This window comes from Podarcis melisellensis (genome assembly GCF_964234715.1).
Source record: "Podarcis melisellensis genome assembly, chromosome: 14".
NCBI classification, from domain to species: Eukaryota; Metazoa; Chordata; class Lepidosauria; order Squamata; family Lacertidae; genus Podarcis; species Podarcis melisellensis.
In genome coordinates, this window is record NC_138546.1 from 43,607,287 (window position 1) to 43,625,412 (window position 18,126).

An 18,126-nucleotide genomic window follows, 5' to 3' on the forward strand; every position below is an offset into this window, starting at 1 on the left:
GCTCTGGTTAGTAGATCTTGGGGTTCTGGTAAAGAACCACGTAACCTCACAAGTCATGAAGCCTGTCCACCTTTACTGCAGATCCTGCTTAGCCAAGCCTAGGTTTTATCCAGCTTTCATGCATATGCCAGATACATTTTACTTCAGGGCAAAAATATCTACTCTAAGCGTGTTGTTAAATCCACCTGCTTTATCTTTGTTGCTTTATCAATTATAAACTGTGCTTTAAAAAATAATTGAATCTACCTTGGCTTTTGATCGATTAAATTTCCATATTACCCAAATTTGGGGGTATGTATTGGTGGTGGTGATTTTGGCAGAAAGACACTGTGCCTCTTCAACAGCAAATAACAGATAAAACCTATCTCTCATTTCTAAAGTGGCGAAAAACATCTTTATTTGTATCATTTTGAGAGTTAGGATTACAGGATATTATGGACAATCACACCAGAATAAAAATAGCTTCAAGATTTGAACAATTTCAGACCCCATCAGCATTTAAGATAATACAGAATTAAAAGACTTACTTGCATTGAATCCAACCGTAAGTTTCAGTTTCCTGTGGTTTTTAATGCTAGAAGGAAATCTGTGGTGTAAGGCAAAAAATACCTGCTAACCTTGGGAGAAAATGTACCTTTTCCCATCAAGCTTGACACAGAGAAGAGGAAGCACACAAATCTGGGTACCCTGTATAACTGATTTTTTTTTTAATTGATAAAATTATCTTCTACAAATCATCATGACTACAACTTTAATTTCTGATTAATCATAGATTAAATTGATTGCTTGAAATCCACTTCCCTATAAAGCATGTTTTTTCCATCTGTTTTTATAGCGAGGGCGATTTCTTGTTCAAGCCACTGTTCTAGAATTCTACTTCAAGTGTTTTGGAAACTTCAGATCAGGACCACTTTGTGTTTAGCAGTTGAATTCCAACCCGTGTTGTTTAAGTAATTCTTCCACACTTCTTTTCAACCCCTCTTGTATTTTTAGGCAACAGAGGTGGATTTTCTCATCTTATACTACATAGGTCCATCTGTGTCAGCAGCATCCCATGCCAGGGTTCTTCATGTCTCAGAATTATCTTAGGAGTTCTTAGCCACGGTTCCACTCTAAAAGCATCCTGTTTGTTCATAGTTTCTTGTATAGTAAATGTATCATCTGTGTTGGTGAAAGCAACTTGGTTAAAAGTGTGTGTTCTTGCAGCTTTCTGCCAGCGGTGGGGGTGGCAATTCTGAGTTGTGTGCCTTTCAGACGGAATCGGCCATGTTCACATTCCCCGTTAGTTGCAAATGATGTTGGTTTGGAAAATAATGCCAAAGCTAGAGGCTAGAACTGGTCATGGTAACCCTCAAGTTATTACAGCCCTTGAAAAATCACATGGGTCCCCAGAGCATGGTGGCGATTCCTGGTGGTGATTATTGGACTACTTTGATGCTTTGAATGTCTTGAGTTTATCTGTTGTTGCAGGAGAGGGTGGGTGTTGGGAGCATGTGTGTTGTGTGTTTCTGAGAGTGAAGAAGTTGGCCGCGTCACATGCATTGTGTTGGAAGGAGAGGGCTTGCTGGAGGTCCCGGTACTCTCTATTGATTTGCTGTGTTCTTTGTGCTCCAGGTGCTGCTGCTTCTATAAGAGGAAAAGGAAGAAGTCTTCCCAACGCCAGAAATGACAGGCGTCTCCTTGAGGTCTTTGGGGGACTTTGTTTACCTGCTGTTCCTGCCACGTCTTATTGAATGGGGCTTCTCTTGGGGAGAGGACAAGAAACAAGGGACATATTAAACCAAAAAGAGAGGAAGGGGGGAAAATTCCAAAATAAACATTCAGGTGGATTCCCTAAATGGTCTCGCTTGCTCACTCCACGCTTGAAGCTCCTTTTGGAATCAGGATTGCATCCTTTCCAGCACTCGTTGCCCTTGTTGGAAGGTTGGCTGGCTACCTTCCTGTCTGTACAGCAGTTCAGCAAAGAGGGCGTTCCTGGTGGATGTGCTTTTGTTCCTGCTCCCTTTCTCTTTTGTTCTCAACATGCTTTCCCCCCCACCAACAGCGGGGGGCTTTATGAACTGCGGGGTCAAGATGGTGGTGAAGAGAGGATGCTCTCAAGAGGACCCAGCTCCTCTTGCTGCGAACGGCTTAGTTTTGACTACACTGGCAGCTTAGACCTGATCCTTCTTAATCGCACTCCAACGAATTCCATGATAGTAAGCCAATGGCGAGAGAACTGCAATCTACATTTCCAGTTGCCTTGATTTACTGGTTTCTATGGCATCTCCCTTCTCAGAATGGTTACAGAGAAGTGTCAGTTGTTCTAAAGGAACTTACGTTGTTGCACTTTTAATTATTTTTAGCATTATGTATGCGTATGCTGTACTTGCGTGTCCCCCCCCCCTTGTGGGTGTGAATGATGCCAGCACACATGTTCAGCTTGTATTTGAGTGCAAAGCCTCCCTTTGACTTAGTCTGTCCACCACATTTGGAATCCCCTGGGACTATTCAGGGGTTTTCATACCCCACTGTTGGTTGTGCACTGAAGCTTACTTGAATTTTCAGCTGCCCTTTCCAGCTGTCAGTGAACACCCCTCTTGCGGATTTTCTCCATGGTGCCTGACATAACCTGCTTGGAATTGGAAGTCTTTCTGCTGGCAGGAAGGAGAAAAGTCAGCTGGGCTGAATTCTGGGCAGGTCACAGAAATGCAAATGCAGACTACTGTAATCGAAAATGGAAAGGATGAGGCAGTTTGGCCATTTAAAGGGAGCAAAGCTATTTCATCAGCGAGAGGACACTGCCACTGCCTTAGATAACATATTTTATCAGGCCTTTTAGAAGTTCAAGGCCATCTATACAGACTAGAATAGCATGTGGCTTCCAGCAGAGCAGTCTGAGTATTACCTATGATTCTTTCTGTTATGCAGTCAGGGCTCCTTATTAACATGCCCCAGGCAATTGGATAACTTTGTTTTATTCTGACTTTCCCAATAGGATTGGCCGCTCTGCATTCAGTGTGCTCCAAGGCAGAGATTGTGAACTCCAGCAGATCTTCTGTGGATATGGCTTGAGGCAAATAATTGGAAATTTGAGGCAGTTGACCCCAAAGGCCAGGACATACCATGTGGCCTCTGCCTACTGCCTTGAAGTGAACTGAAAATGTTTCCTTTTCAGAAATTTGATACCTGAAATCTTGTGTCTCATCTTCCCTAATAGGTGGCACCACAATGCTGTAGTTCAGTCAGTAATCCTTGGGGAGGGAATTCTCTCATGACCATAACCCTCTTAACTTGTTGGGGAAAACTCTGGGAGCTCCTTGCCTACAGACAGAAGAAACCTGCTCAGGGAGAAGAAGCAACTCTCTCTGCAGTAACTCCTTTGGTTCCCGTCAATTTCTTGAGTATTCTTCTTAATCTAAAAGGCTCATTTTTAGTTTTGCCTGGCTGAGCTTTGGACTGCCTTCCTCTCCCTGGTTCCCCCAACATTACTTCAACCCTTGAGCCAAATGGTAGACTTGTTTTTTGCTCATGAGCTGTCCATCCTAGAAAGTTGTGCATCCATTTTCTGAGTGTGGCCAATTGCCTTTTTATTGCATTTAAGATGCAGATAAGAGGAGTGAACTCTTCACCATCAGTCATTGATTAGAAGGGTTTGTTTTTTTAGAAGACCTTTTAAACTTCTCAGCCCATTCCTCCTGACTACTAACACTCTCTTTAAATGTTTCTAAGGCCACCTGCTAAAATTAGCCTTGTTTCCCGCTCTTGGCATGGGAAATATCAAATATGAGATGTAAGATTTCATGAAAACTTGACCTTTGTGCTCCCAGCTGCACCACACACATCTGTCCTTTTGCAGTCTAGTTCTCTTCCACTGAGGAGCTCATCTTAGAATCTGCAAATGGAGGAAGCTACACAATAAACAGTCCCCCCCATTGTTTTTCTTTAGAAGTCTTCATTATTTTTAATGTCTGATGGTTGAAATTGATCTTGCTTTTGCTTCTCTGCTCCGTTGCTCAGGAGATCTAGCTTCCTTCTGAATGAAAATACTTGTATGCATATAGGGAACATGTGCTCTTGAAGCAGGTTATTATCCAAACCAAACTGTAAGAAATGTCTCACAGTAGGGATACTTGAATAAAATTCTGGATTTAGTGGACTCATGATAAGGAGCAAGAGAAACTAACTTGGTCTGGATTACTTGTAGGGCCCTCTTCTACTGCAAGTGAACATTTCAGTTGTTAAGCATGTATATGGGAGAATGTATGCAAAGTGCTGGCCCATTTTATCAAAGCAGTCTCCCAGTTTCCCAGTGCTTCCATACAGTGTCTTCATATCAGGGCTCTTTCTGCAGCCTCCCATTTCCAATGAAGCAACATGGAGCTGAAGCCGTCTTCAAGTATTCTTCTCCATTTCTGAAATGTGCTAACTTTTTTCCAGAGAACAGTCAGTGGTAAAAATGAGTTTCTCCCCCTTCATTCTTAACTATTCAATCTTAGCTGCTTTGAATACTATGATCATCAATAATACTACAGCTAATTACTACAGCCTTCTCTCTAAGCTTCCAGTTCTAATCAGCGCCATCCTTTGAAAAACAAAGCTGATGGCATTGTCTTTGATTATTTTGAAACAAACGGTCAGAAGCTAGTGAATAGGAATGAGTAAGATTATATAGGTTAGGTCTCCTTTCCCTCTCATCACTGGATGTGTGTCTTTCCAATTATTAAAGGCCAAATCTGCTTAATTGTGAGGATTGCCGTGCTTCAGGAGCCGACTAGCTGGCCTCCAATGTTCTCTGGGTCTCAGAGAATAACATGTCAGCACATATTCTTAAAAAAAGACATGGGTAGTTCTTCCAAGTGCTCATTCAAAATCTACCTTCAGTTTTGTCGCTTGGAAAGGCAGATGCCTGTAAAATGGACTAGTAATCCTTTGTGGACCCCTCCACCCTCTTGAATTTTAAATAGTCATGATCATGACTTTGCTACCAAACAGTTGCCTTTCTTTTTAGGGTGGAAGAAATTAAAATAGCTAATCTGCATTAGTCTCTATAAGAGCAGCTTTCTTGTGATGTAGTAGTTCTATCACTCGGAAAATTGCCAGTGGCAGAATTAGAAAATTCTTTTCCTTGGGGCTGGTTTGAATTTCTTTCTCCCTTTCAATTTTCAGGCCTTAATCTTATATTTTAAAACACACGCCATGAACTTCTCTTCAAAAACTATTGCTTCCTGGGACGCTTGTTCTTCAAAATGACCTGCCCAGTGCCCCTGTAGTCCAAAACAGGCATGCATGACTTAAATCTTTCCACATCCGTGGTTTATAATGGCTTGCAGGATGGAGGAACAAAATGTATATTGCTCCTTGACGAATGGAACTTGTAAGCTCTCCCAAGAGCTTTTATGAGCGATGCTTTGTGGAAGGTAAACTGCCATGGTGAGCATTTCTTTGTATGTAGTCTGAAGATGGTGTTGTATTGCTGGGTGTGAACTGCCAAATATGCACCTCCCTATAAATACAAAGCCATAAGCCCCGTTTTCTCAAAATACTAAAGATGGGGGAAGAGGGAAAATATGCTTTCTGCATTTCTTATCAGGCCTTAAAGGAAGTACCCATTGTTTGGCTTGGAAGGCTATTTTTTCCCATTGGTTTTGAGCCTCACCGATTGAGCTTCCTTTTCTTTTTTGCAGGTCTTGATGTTGGCATGATGTGTAGCAGTTATAGGGCCTAAGAATGCCAGGCTACTTTGCTTGCCTTGGCAGTTCTCAGTGCCGTGTTTGTATTATGCATATCCCAGTAAGTGACTGGAAGGGAACTGATTTCTCAAGCCTCCCTTAATAGTTTTACTGCAGGTCTCGGGTGGGGTAGCTCTAGCCCTCTAGATGTTGTTGGACTACAACTCCCATAATCCCTAATCACTGACCATGCTGGCGGGGACCAACGGAAGCTGGAATCCAACAACATCTGGAGGGCCACAGGCTTCCTATCTGTGCTGTAGATGAACCACTATAGGAATTACTCTCTGCTGTGTGAATGTCTGGAGGGGGTGCAGATCTTTACTTCAGTATTTGTTATGCAGCAGGCCTTGGGTCTGAGGATGAGCTGCAGCTTAGTCTGCATGCTTTATTACCAAACTTCTTAATTGCGAGGAAACCTCAGTCTCTGACCAGGATGCCCTTGCCTCAGCTTAGTGATGTAGTAGGAACCTCCACTTCCATTTAGTTCTGGAGTTGTTGCCTCAGAATACTGCTCCTCTGGAGGGTGTGGTTTCTGAGAGGGACTGGGACACTCTTACATTGAGCACCTGGTTCCAGTGCCTGCTCTGAGTTCAGTATCCCCCCCCCCCCGAAATGACAGGTGCATGCCAATCAAACACAGGCAGGAAAATGGCTTTAAATAGCCTCTCTCATCCTCTTAAGACTGTCTCAGGAAAATGATCACTTTTTTTCTAAGAAATGCTTTTCCAAACCGCATAACTGCTGCATAACTGTATAGGCTACCTTGTGGAACTTGGGAACAGGTTAATCTTCTCCAGTTAGAAAAGCAACTTGATAGTGATAAGTCTCTCTTTGCAATTACCAAGCAGAGAAGAGAATTATCATTTGGGGGCAGGTGGACCATACCAAATATTGTATCTTCCCCAAACAGGGAAACCACAGTTAAGTGGCTTGTTCCCATTGGAAATTTTGTGATGTATAATTTATTAAGTCTGTTTCTTTAATGTAGGCCTTTTGTGCTTTTAAAAATGGGATGATTGGGATAATGAGTGCAACTCTTGTTACTGTAAAGAAAAATCAGCTGTGAAAAATCTTTTTTAAAGTATTGTGTGCACATGTCTGATTCTTGTTGAAATGCCTTTTGATTTTTAATCTTTTTATTTTAAATGTGTAATGCAATGTTTTATTCATATAATCCTGGCACTGCTCTTGGAACTTGGCAGTGAACATGAAGCGTATTTTTTAACATGAATGTCAATTTCAAATGCATTTGAAACGGTTCAGGATAAGGGCTCACAAACACGATGTGCAGGAGGCTCCTCTGGCGCTGGTTGGATTTCACTTTGCCAGGAATTGGGTCCTGCTACTGATCTTTTCTGATGTGCCTGTTTTTAATGGGACATTGCAAGAAATGTTGTGTACCTTAAATACCCCCCTTTCCCCTATTTGCACCCTTTTAATGTAAAATAAAACATCAAATTTGCTCTGTTCACATCTGTGTAGTCCTTTTTATTTTCTCTTGGGTGCCATGTCCCATCACACTTAGCATCTTGAAAACAAAGAGGATGCTACTCCTGTGATGAGAGACTGCATTTTGCAGAATTTGCAGATTTATGCAGAAATTGTCTGGAACAGTTATGAGTGAATGTGTGAAAAGCAATACTAGAAAAATACACAGATCCATTCATCATTGCTGCTAGTCAAAATTTAGTCATGTTTACAAAAAGGTCACTCCATAACTCTCAAAATGCCAACTTTCTGTGCTATAAACATGATTCCAGTACTTGGGGCTGACAAAAGGTGTAGCTCAAAACAGCTTAAACGCACTAAGATTTTTTAAAAATAGTTTTCATTTAGAATTTTTTGTGTTACGAAACAGATAAACACGGGAAAGGTACATCTATCACCTCCACTTTCAATTTGTAGTCTTTCACAGTTCGTTTAAAACAAATTAAAAAATAAAAAATTCCTTCCAGTAGCACCTTAGAGACCAACTAAGTTTGTTATTGGTATGAGCTTTCGTGTGCATGCACACTTCTTCAGATTCACAGTTCTTCAGTTGGTTTACATTTAGTGAGAGACACTTTTGTCATAGACACCTTGTTGCTGGGGGGAAAAGGAGAGATGGGGAACATGGTTCTTTCGTTCTGTTGCCTAGTGTTAGTGAGTGGGGGTTTGTGTCAGGATCACGCGGCCATTTATTAATTTTTGTTGCTAAATTAAGGACATCTGGCGTATCCTCTGAAGTCTGAACCTGTTCCAAGTCCTGAGGGATAGCTATGGCAGATTTTATTAGGGCATGACCTTTTATAAGAAGGGACGCGGGTGGCGCTGTGGGTTAAACCACAGAGCCTAGGACTTGCTGAGCAGAAGGTTAGCAGTTCGAATCCCCGTGATTGCTCTGTCCCTGCTCCTGCCAACCTACCTGTTTGAAAGCACGTCAAAGTGCAAGTAGATAAATAGGTACCGCTCTGGCGGGAAGGTAAAGGGCGTTTCTGTGCGCTGCTCTGGTTCGCCAGAAGCGGCTTAGTCATGCTGGCCACATGACCCGGAAGCTGTACGCCGGCTCCCTCGGCCAATAAAGCGAGATGAGCGCCACAACCCCAGAGTCGGCCACGACTGGACCTAATGGTCAGGGGTTCCTTTACCCTTTTATAAGCTGGATCTTTGAGATGTTTTGCTTTGCTTTTTAATACCTTTGCGCTCTCTCTTTTTTCCCTCCTTTTTTATAGTAAGTTTTTATTAAATTTTCTTTTACAAATTGATCAACACAACCATGTTCTCAAATTTCCAGATTTTGTACTTCCACCAGCTCCTCCACCAATCATCCATATTTTCTATTTGTTACGCATTTTCGATATACAGTGGTGCACCGCAAGACGAATGCCTCGCAAGACGAAAAACCCACTAGACGAAAGGATTTTCCATTTTTCGATGCACTTCGCAAGACGAATTTCCCTATGGACTTGCTTTGCAAGACGAAAACGTCTTGCAAGTCTTGCGATTTTTTTCGCCTTCCCCCCCTTTTTCTAAGCCGCTAAGCCGCTAATAACCTTTTAGCCGCTAAGCCTTTAATAGCCGCTAAACCGCTAATAGCGCTAATCCGCTAAACCGCTAATAGGGTTGCTTCGCAAGACAAAAAAACCGCTAGACGAAGAGACTCGCGGAACGGATTATTTTCGTCTTGCAAGGCACCACTGTATTATATTGCCAATTAATATTATCCTTTCATCTCTATTTCTTTTTGCAATACACCTTTAACTATCACAAAGCCTCTTAATACCTTTGCTTTCTCAATGCGCCAAGTGTCTTAAGCCAAAGTAAGTCATAAACCCAGTTTGCATCTAATAGCCCCATGCTTCTCCGTTTGCACCGAATTGAGCAAATACGTTGTGTGTGTAGCAGTACGCCAGACTAAGCAGCAGGTAAGTGTGTACAACAAAGGTCTGTATAGTTAAAGTTATGGTTTTCCCAGTAGTGATGTATGGAAGTGAGAGCTGGACCATAAAGAAGGCTGATCGCCGAAGAATTGATGCTTTTGAATTCTGGTGCTGGAGGAGACTCTTGAGAGTCCCATGGACTGCAAGAAGATCAGACCTATCCCTTCTGAAGGAAATCAGCCCTGAGTGCTCACTGGAAGGACAGATCCTGAAGCTGAGACTCCAATATTTTGGCCACCTCATGAGAAGAGAAGACTCCCTGGAAAAGACCCTGATGTTGGGAAAGATGGAAGGCACAAGGAGAAGGGGACGACAGAGGACGAGATGGTTGGACAGTGTTCTGGAAGCTACCAGCATGAGTTTGACCAAACTGCGGAGACAGTGGAAGACAGGAGTGCCTGGCGTGCTCTGGTCCAGGGGGTCACGACTAAACGACTAAACAACAACAAAGTGTGTACACTTTGCAGCATAACAGGGTCAGATCCCTGGAAATCTGGCTATGGATGGGAATTATACACGTCTGATCCTTTAACACGCAACCATTTTTCCAAAGGGCTACAAACAGAACATCCTCCTTCATCCTATGCAGATTGCACTGCCCCCTACAGGCGAAGGGCGGCAACTTCAGCGAAGAGCACGACGCCGGCGGCCGCGCACTGCTCGCTGGGTATTGTAGTCCCCGCCCGCGCGTCCTCCCTCTCCTTTGTCTGCCACTTGGCCCAACCGGCGCCTCTCGTGCCCGCTTCCCATTGGCCGAGCTCTCCGCCCAATCGGAGGCTGGAAACGTGGCATTCCTTTGTCGCAGGAGCCGCCGACGCCCCCCGGGGTGGGGGTGGGGAAGGGCCTCCCTCCCCCTCTCCTGAGATGGAAGCGGCCAATCCCTCTCGCCCGGGACTCCGCTCCGCCCGGCTCGGGGGCTGTACCATTGCGCACGGGGGAGGCGGGCGGGGAGGACGAGCGAGAGGGGAAGGGGGCGGATGCGGGCTCTGTGGCCGGGTTGGCGCTGCTGGGGCTGCGAGCGGAGGAAGATGAAGCTGCTGGCGGCCGCGGCCTTGCTGGGCCTGGGCGGCTCTCTGCTGCTGCTGCTCTTCCCGGCTGCTCACGCGGAGGAGCGCAAGAAGGGGCCCAAGGTCACGGCCAAGGTGAGTGGGGGAGGGGGAGGGGGCTTATTTGCAGCCCCCTCCCCCCTTGTACTTCTCTGCAGGGTGGGCGTCCCCCCTGTTGCGCTTGCACCCCTCTATTCCGCAGCAGCAGAAGCCCTCTGGCCCGATTCTGTGCAATCATCATCATCATCATCATCATCATTATTATTATTATTTATTGGATTTATCTTAACATGATCATTGCTGAAAAAGCCTAAAAGGCGATTTTTCTTCTCTTAGCAAACCGCTCAGAGCTGAACCCCGTCCCCTGTGTGTGCTCCTTGAAAGACTATATAGTGGTACCTCGGGTTAAGTACTTAATTCATTCCGGAGGTCCGTTCTTAACCTGAAACTGTTCTTAACCTGAAGCACCACTTTAGCTAATGGGGCCTCCCGCTGCCACTGCGCTGCCAGAGCACGATTTCTGTTCTCATCCTGAAGCAAAGTTCTTAACCCAAGGTACTATTTCTGGGTTAGTGGAGTCTGTAACCTGAAGCGTATGTAACCTGAGGTACCACTGTATGGCAAAGGCTTCAATAGACCATAGTCTTGTTTTATATCGGGATGTGGTGTGCAAGAAGGGGTGGAAAAAAGCATTGGGAGGCTTAGGGTGGGGTCTTAGCTGGCCAGGCGGGCGCATAAAGTCATGCGCGATGGAAAGACCCTTCCGAGGATGCACGGCTTCATTTCATATGGCTTTTAATTTCTATGCCGCCTTTCTATGTTGCTATAAGCAAGGCGATTTGCAGCAAAAAAAATATGCAGCAAGGAACACGCGCCTTATAATGATCAGATCCAGGTCAAAAATTCATACTAAAACATAACTTTAAAATGGAGCCACTTATATCAAGTAAAGTAATATTCAGCAATCTATTAGAATAGTACACAATAGAATTAACTCTCAAAACATCAGCAAATAAAAATTAAACAGTTGTTCATTCTTAACATGATTATTCCAAGTAAGGTGGTTATCGCTTGGAGGCCCCAGTGGGGCAGCCATGTCTTGTCTCACACTGCAGAAATATCTTACGGCTCCTTTAAAGGCCAACAAGTTTAACACAGGCTGTGCTTTTGTTGCATCTGCTGTGTTATTACTCAATAGGAAGTACAACTGAGCGTAATAGTACTTCTTGGTATGTGTGCTTAGACTTAGGTATTAGGAGCCTTGATTTGGGGGGGGGTCCCAAAGTGATAGAGTATTCATAGGCACAGGGCTAGGAAAGGAGAGAGATTTAGGGGGGGTCAGAAATTAGGGGCTGCCCCTGGTAAATTAGGACAGTTTCATGCATATTGAAAAGAGATGTCTGCAGAAAGGGTTAGGTTTTGTGACTAACCCTTGGCCAGGATAAGAGATCCCACATTCTACAAAGCAGCCTTATGCTGAGCCAGACCTTTGGTTTTTTTCCTGTTACTGTATCATTTTATCAGACAACTTCCCAAATTAGCAGAGTGTCTTGCGGCAACATTAGAGACTAACATGCATTCTTACGTCACAAGGAATCTGATGGTGCCACTGAACGCTTTGTTGTTTGAGTTTCTTGGCTTAAAAAATCGTTCTGGCTGTCTTTCAGAGCAAAAGCCCTCCTAAAATAGCTTGCAATATTACAGACACCAAATGATAAAATGAAAGAAAAATGGGTGGCCGGCTGAAAACTGAAATAAAAACCCTACAAAGCAATGTGTGATCTGAAGCAAAGGCCAGTGAGAGCAGATGGGCAGTGTTAGAAACTGAGATATGAAAGCTAGGAGCTAAATGTCACCTTAAACCTCAGCTATGGACACAACAACGGAATGTCTAGGTGCACTTTTTTATAACAAGAACACAAAGCTGAAAATGAATGACCTGCAGCTAAAACAATTCATTTTTCACATGGTCTACCCCTCCCCTGCCCACCCCCCTCCTAATATTCTTAAGAGGGTCTCTTCTCCAGTCTTCAGAGAGTAGCTGGAAGTGGGGAAGCAGAAAAAGGTCCTCCTTTCCTTCCACTCTGCAGTTTATATCTGAAATCTCAGGTGTAGTACTGCACCCAGAGCTCAGAAACTGCTAGTGCTAATGAAATTCCCTGTCGCAAAATGCACTTGGAACAATGGGAGTTTAGAATGCTGCAGGTGGGTTTTGGGGTCTCGGCAATGCATTCCAGAGAGGTGGAGCCAGTGGGAAATTTTAGGCTCTGGACTTAATGGTCCTCATGTGCTCCAAAACAGTTTGTACTATTTTGCTTCCTTTAAAAGCCCTCCTGTGTCCCTCCCTCCTTTGGCCGAACCCAAAGACTTGTCCTGACAGCACCACAAGTATTGCTGCTCAAAAGCCTTTCAGCTGGAGATGCCAAAGACTCGGCCTGGAACCGCAGACATACAAAGTATTCTCTGTCTGTGCATTCTGGCCCCTTCCCTTCCTCAAACTCCTGGGAAGGGATTGAGGATGTTTCCTAATGCAGCTGGTAGCATCTCTCCTCTGTACCAGGGAGGAGATCATTTTCAAGCTGCAGGTGTGAGGAATTGAACCAATGACCTTCCCCTTTAAGATTCCCCCCACCCCTCTCTGGAGCATGGACTTGCCTGGGAATTTAACCCAAGATGTACTCGCAAAAGGTGAGAATCCCACTCCAGACCAGCAAACATGAACTGTCAGGCAGAGCCCACTTGCCACACTTCAGAAGCAGGGAGGAGGAAGAGTGTGCAGCCCGAAAACTTTTGGTGTGGGTGGGGCAATAGATATGTCTCTCTACTTAGTACAGCGGGCTATTCTTCAGCCACATATAACCCAGAAGTTTCTAGTGCACACAAACCTTTCAGTTCAAGCAAGCACTAGGCATTGTCTGAATTGCATTGCATTTGGGGAGAGTTCAGAGCACTGCTGGTGTTGGGCGCAGCCTGGGGGTGGTGGAATCAAATTGCAAGGTTGAGACCTTTGCTTATGCCTTGGGGAGAGAGAGAGAGTGAAGGACTCCTGGTCAGAAAAGACAATACCTGTCTAGGTGAACAAATATTCTATTTATTGAATTTATGCCCCACCTTTTTCTCCCAAGGATGTGGTTCTCCTCCTCCTACTTGAATGGAGCATAACCTGAGGAGGATCCCAATAAAACTAGCAGTACGGTTCCATGGGTGGCTCCTTACATATCAGCCTTGCTGCAGACAGCCTAACTCCCTGCAGGCATTGGACTCTTGCATATTGAGGCTGAGGTCAGAACAGGAAGGGGGCTCCACTGCAGCCGTTCCCTGATGCAGCCTGTTTTGCTCACCAGGTGTATTTTGATCTGCGGATCGGGGATGAAGACGTGGGGCGAGTGGTCTTCGGCCTCTTTGGAAAGACAGTTCCGAAGACGGTTGAGAATTTTGTCGCCTTGTCCACAGGAGAGGTGAGTTTGAATGCTGGGTCAGAGTCCTCAGTAGGTCAGTCTGCTTACAAGGGCGCAGAAGGAAGGCTGGCATTTGGGGTGGCTGCAAGGACTGTGGGGCACGCATCCAGAGGCCCACACAACAGGAAGGCCCCCCAAACGCAGGAGGGCTGGCTTACCCCACTTTGAATAAGTGAAATAATTATATTGCTCATCTAAAGAGCCTTGGTGTGGAGAGAGGCCTGGAAAACTATTAAGGCCAAAGTCTGGGTGCTACAGCCTTTTGCTTTTGCAGGCCCTTGGGAGAAGGAATCCTGTCGGGCTGCATGTCAGGATTTGCCTCCAGTGCGCTCCATTCACTGCTGCTGCTGGCCAAATTGCACAAATATTTGGAAACTGAGTGAAGATCTGCTGGAGAGGGAATGTTCTTAAGCACAGAGAAAGATGAGGTGCTGCCATGATTAAGCTTCTGCCCTCTCACTGCTGCTTTTAACTTTCAAAATATGACCGTCAAGTTACCGTATATTTCGCGCTATAGGACGCACTTTTTCCCTCCAAAAATGAAGGGGAAATGTGTGCGCGTCCTATGGGGACCCCTCTCGCTCTCCAGGCTTCAGGAAGCTATCCGCAAGCCTTGCGAGCCCGGCGGGAGTGCCCGCCGGGCTCTCCAGGCTTGCGGGCAGCAGCTTGTAGCCCGAAGCACGGTCGCGTTCCAGAGCGCGCCCTGTGCTTCGCGCAGATGTCCGCAAGCCTTGCGTGCCCAGCGGGAGTTCCCACGGGCTTGCAAGGCTTGCGGACAGCAGCCTGTTCTCGGGGCTGGGGTCGGGGGAAGCTTGGGCTTCCCCAGCCCCGCGGCTGGGGGGGGGGAAAATAATTTTTATTTATTTATTTCCCCCCCAAAAAACGAGGTGCGCCCTATGGGCCAGTGCACCTTATAGGGTGAAAAATACTGTACTTATGTGAATTCCCATATGCTTCTGCACTGGATCAGGTGTTGTGAATCCAGATGTTTCATTGGGCTGCTGGGCTTCCACTAGGGAAGGGTGGCACGTTGGGGCAGTCGTTCTCCCCCTGCTCAAAAAAAATCTGGATGTACCATCACCCCAGATTCCCAGCTTTCATTTATATATTTTAGAAGTTTCCAGCATTTGTGTTGCCTTTGAAATGCAACAAAATAGGAACCGTTCTTATTTTCTTCCTGAGAAACTAGCCCACTCTCCTCTTTCAGTGTTTCAATTTGCCTCCGCCCAGGGGGAAAAACCCCAACCCTGCTGATCCCCATGATGGAGCCCTTTTAGTAGTTGGAACCACAAGGGATTGCTAGTGATTAGCAAGAGCTGAGCCCATTAAGAAGTTTATTGCTCAAGTAATGGGCTAACCCGCTGGAGGCTAAAGCCTTAAGCATTTGGACTCCCATTAGGGTTTGCAGGCAGTGGGGGGGTTGGTGATGGTGGAGGAGAAACTGCTGAGGCCTCACTTGCATTGCAGCAGCAAAGTATTCTGCTTTCCCCAGTATCTTGGACCCTTTTCCACCAGTCGTGACTCTCTTCTGCCCACAGATGGGAGAGGTTACAGCTGATGCTCCGAAACTGTCTGGTTCTGGACTGCTCGGGAAAGGACTTTGAACCAAGCCTTTCCCAGAGTGGTGCTGCAAACTGTCCTCCCTCTTACCAAACTCCCTTCCTTTTCAGAAAGGGTTTGGCTACAAAGGCAGCAAGTTTCACCGTGTGATCAAGGACTTCATGATCCAGGGAGGAGACTTCACCCGGGGAGATGGAACAGGAGGTGAGGGCTGAGTCAATTTTGTCTCTTCTGTATGGGGTTGGACAAGGATCCTCCTCTGGGCAGGAGTAACCCTCCAAAAACAAAGCTGGACACTGGAAGACGGTGTTATTCTCCCCCTTTTGCTCACTGCCAGGTAAAAGCATCTACGGGGATCGTTTCCCCGACGAGAACTTCAAGTTGAAGCACTATGGGCCCGGCTGGGTGAGCATGGCCAACGCTGGCAAGGACACCAACGGCTCTCAGTTCTTCATCACCACCGTCAAGACGTCATGGCTGGATGGCAAGCATGTTGTCTTCGGCAAAGTCCTGGAAGGGATGGTGAGCGGAATTTGTGTGTGTGTGTGTGTGTGTTGTGCCTAGTAGCATCTGGGCCCTTACTTGGATTTCTAATGCAGTTGTTGGTTCCAAATAATGGGAACTTGACCGCGGACCAGGACTAAGCAAATGGAGCATATTAAAATTTCACTGCCTCCTAGATTGTTGTCATGGCAGTTCATGGGCCTAAGGAGGCTCTTCTCCAGATCCCGCTGCTGTAGGAAGGACGGGGGGGGGGCTTTTTCTGGGGTGGTGCCCAATTTTGGAGTCCCTCAACAATAGTTTTGCCTGGTGCTGAGTTCTTTGTCTCTTTTGACATCGGGCACAAATCTGTGCAGCTTCCTGGGCTTTTTAGATCTCTGAGCTGATGGAAGTTGGGAGTTTGACAACGTCTTGCCTCCCTCTCTGTATGGGAAACAGCTCTGCGCACATAGTGTCAAAGATTGGCATAACTAGTGCCTAAGAGCGAATATATAGAGAGCTTACTACAGGAACCCCATACAGTTGTACATTATTTGTTGAACACCCTGGAACTCGGGACGTTTTGGCTCCCGAACAATCGAAACCCGGAAGTGACTGTTCAGGTTTCCGAACGTTCTTTTGGAAGCTGATTGTCTGACGGGGGTTCCGATTGGTTAACTTCCTGCAGCCAATCAGAAGCCACGATTTGGAAGTCGAACAGACTTCCGGAACTGATTCCGTTTGACTTCCAAGGTACGACTGTATTGCCATTCTCCAGGCTACATTACAGGGCAAAATGGGGCAGCTAGAAATGCCCATGCGATGGGCATTGCCAAGTGCCCTCCACAGGTATAACGTATCCTAAGTGTTAGAAACTCAGGTATACAAGCAAATTTCACCTTAAACCTAGCTTACAGTCACCACAATGGAATGTCTAGGCACCTTTAAAAAACAACAATAAGATTTATCATTATGACTATTCATTTAATTTATCTCCTACTTTATATTTTAAAGGGGGGGAAAAAATCTCAAGGCAGTTTGCAACACATTAAAACGGGAGGTTGCAGACTCTCCTTCCTTGGAGGTTTTTAAGCAGAGGTTGGGTGGCCAACTGTCATGGATGCTTTAGCCGAGATTCCTGCATTGCAGGGCGTTGGACTAGATGGCCCTTGGGGCCCTTCCAACTCTATATGAAAACACCAAATAAAACAATCCAGAATAAAATAAATTTAGGCTTCGAGGAAAGTGTTTCAGAACCTTCTCTCAGTGACATTTTGCTTTCCCCATTTTTATTTACCTACTTAATTTATGTAGCTGCCCCATAGCAGAAGAACTGTAGGAAGCCAGTGTGGTGTAGTGGCTAGAGTGTTGGACTAGGACGTGGGAGATCAGGGTTCAAATCCTCACTGGGGGACCTTGGGACAGTCACAGCCTCACAGGGTTGTTGTAGAGATTAACCAGGGGAGGGGTGAACCATGTGCATCTTGGAAGAAAAGGTGGGATTTAAATGCAATGAATAAACTCTTATGCTTACCTGCTTAAGAAAGCTGGAGGAGCCAGCCAGGTGGAGATGTCAGTCAGGAACCTGGCACCCAGAGATCTCCATGTGGCTGCAGTTGGACCCAAACCAGAAGCAAAATGCCCCCTGGCTAACCTCCAACATTCCTCCCTTCTTATCCCTGCTTCCCTTTCTTAGGATGTAGTGCGAAAAGTGGAGAACACAAAGACCGATAGTCGGGACAAACCTCTCAAAGACGTCACCATTGCCGACTGCAATGTCATCGAGGTGGAGAAGCCATTTGCCATTGCCAAAGAATAACCGGGTGGCCGCTGGAGGGTCAGACTCTGGCTTGCAAAGGGCTGCGAGGGGGGGCTACACACTCACGGAGGCCTCGCATCATCACTGTCCCACAGCAGGTGAACTGCCGCCACTGCTGCTCCCTTTCTGTCCGCCCTTCCCCCAGCTACACACTTCGGGGTGGGGGTGGGGGGGTCTCCATTCTTGTAACAACTCATTCCATCAGCCACTGGTCACCCAAGTGGCTTTGAGGGGGGGCAATGGGTGTCCCATTCCGTTTTGTAAGAAAGCACATGGACCAATAAACGCGACCATTGTGTTTTTGTAGCACTGCCTGGTGGTTGTTTTTATTAGCTACAGCTAGGTCCTCCCACCCCAACCCTGAACTTCCAGCATTTATTTAGAGGGGTATTCTAGATAGCGAATGTCACAAATTTACTACTTCCCCAAGGAAAGTTCTCTTTGTTAGCCATTGCCAAATTCATTCAGAAAGCTCTTTGCTCCCCTGTTCAGAACACAAAGCCAAGTGGCTGTCCAATCCTAAAAAGGTAAAGGGACCCCTGACCATTAGGTCCAGTCGTGGCCGACTCTGGGGTTGCGGCGCTAATCTCGCTTTATTGGCTGAGGGAGCCGGCGTACAGCTTCCGGGTC

At 46.0% G+C, this 18,126-nt stretch overlaps 2 protein-coding genes across 7 annotated transcripts in view; both read left to right on the forward strand.

Moving 5' to 3' along the window:
• Positions 1 to 7,185, forward strand: part of CSNK1G1 (casein kinase 1 gamma 1) — a 55,516-nt gene extending 48,331 nt beyond the window's left edge. For all 6 annotated transcript variants that reach the window (XM_081888661.1, XM_081888659.1, XM_081888658.1 and 3 more), the window contains one exon: positions 1,615 to 7,185. In XM_081888661.1, coding sequence (XP_081744787.1) covers positions 1,615 to 1,669 — 55 coding nt within the window. In that variant the 3' untranslated portion in view covers positions 1,670 to 7,185. The remainder of the gene's footprint in view (positions 1 to 1,614) is intronic.
• Positions 7,186 to 10,089: 2,904 nt separating this feature from the next.
• PPIB (peptidylprolyl isomerase B) lies at positions 10,090 to 17,802 on the forward strand. Its single transcript, XM_081888788.1, has 5 exons — positions 10,090 to 10,275; positions 13,524 to 13,637; positions 15,308 to 15,401; positions 15,535 to 15,719; positions 17,374 to 17,802. The coding sequence occupies exons 1-5, from the start codon at positions 10,111 to 10,113 to the stop codon at positions 17,494 to 17,496; spliced, it is 681 nt and encodes a 226-aa protein (XP_081744914.1). The 5' UTR covers positions 10,090 to 10,110; the 3' UTR covers positions 17,497 to 17,802.
• The last annotated feature ends 324 nt before the right edge of the window (positions 17,803 to 18,126 follow it).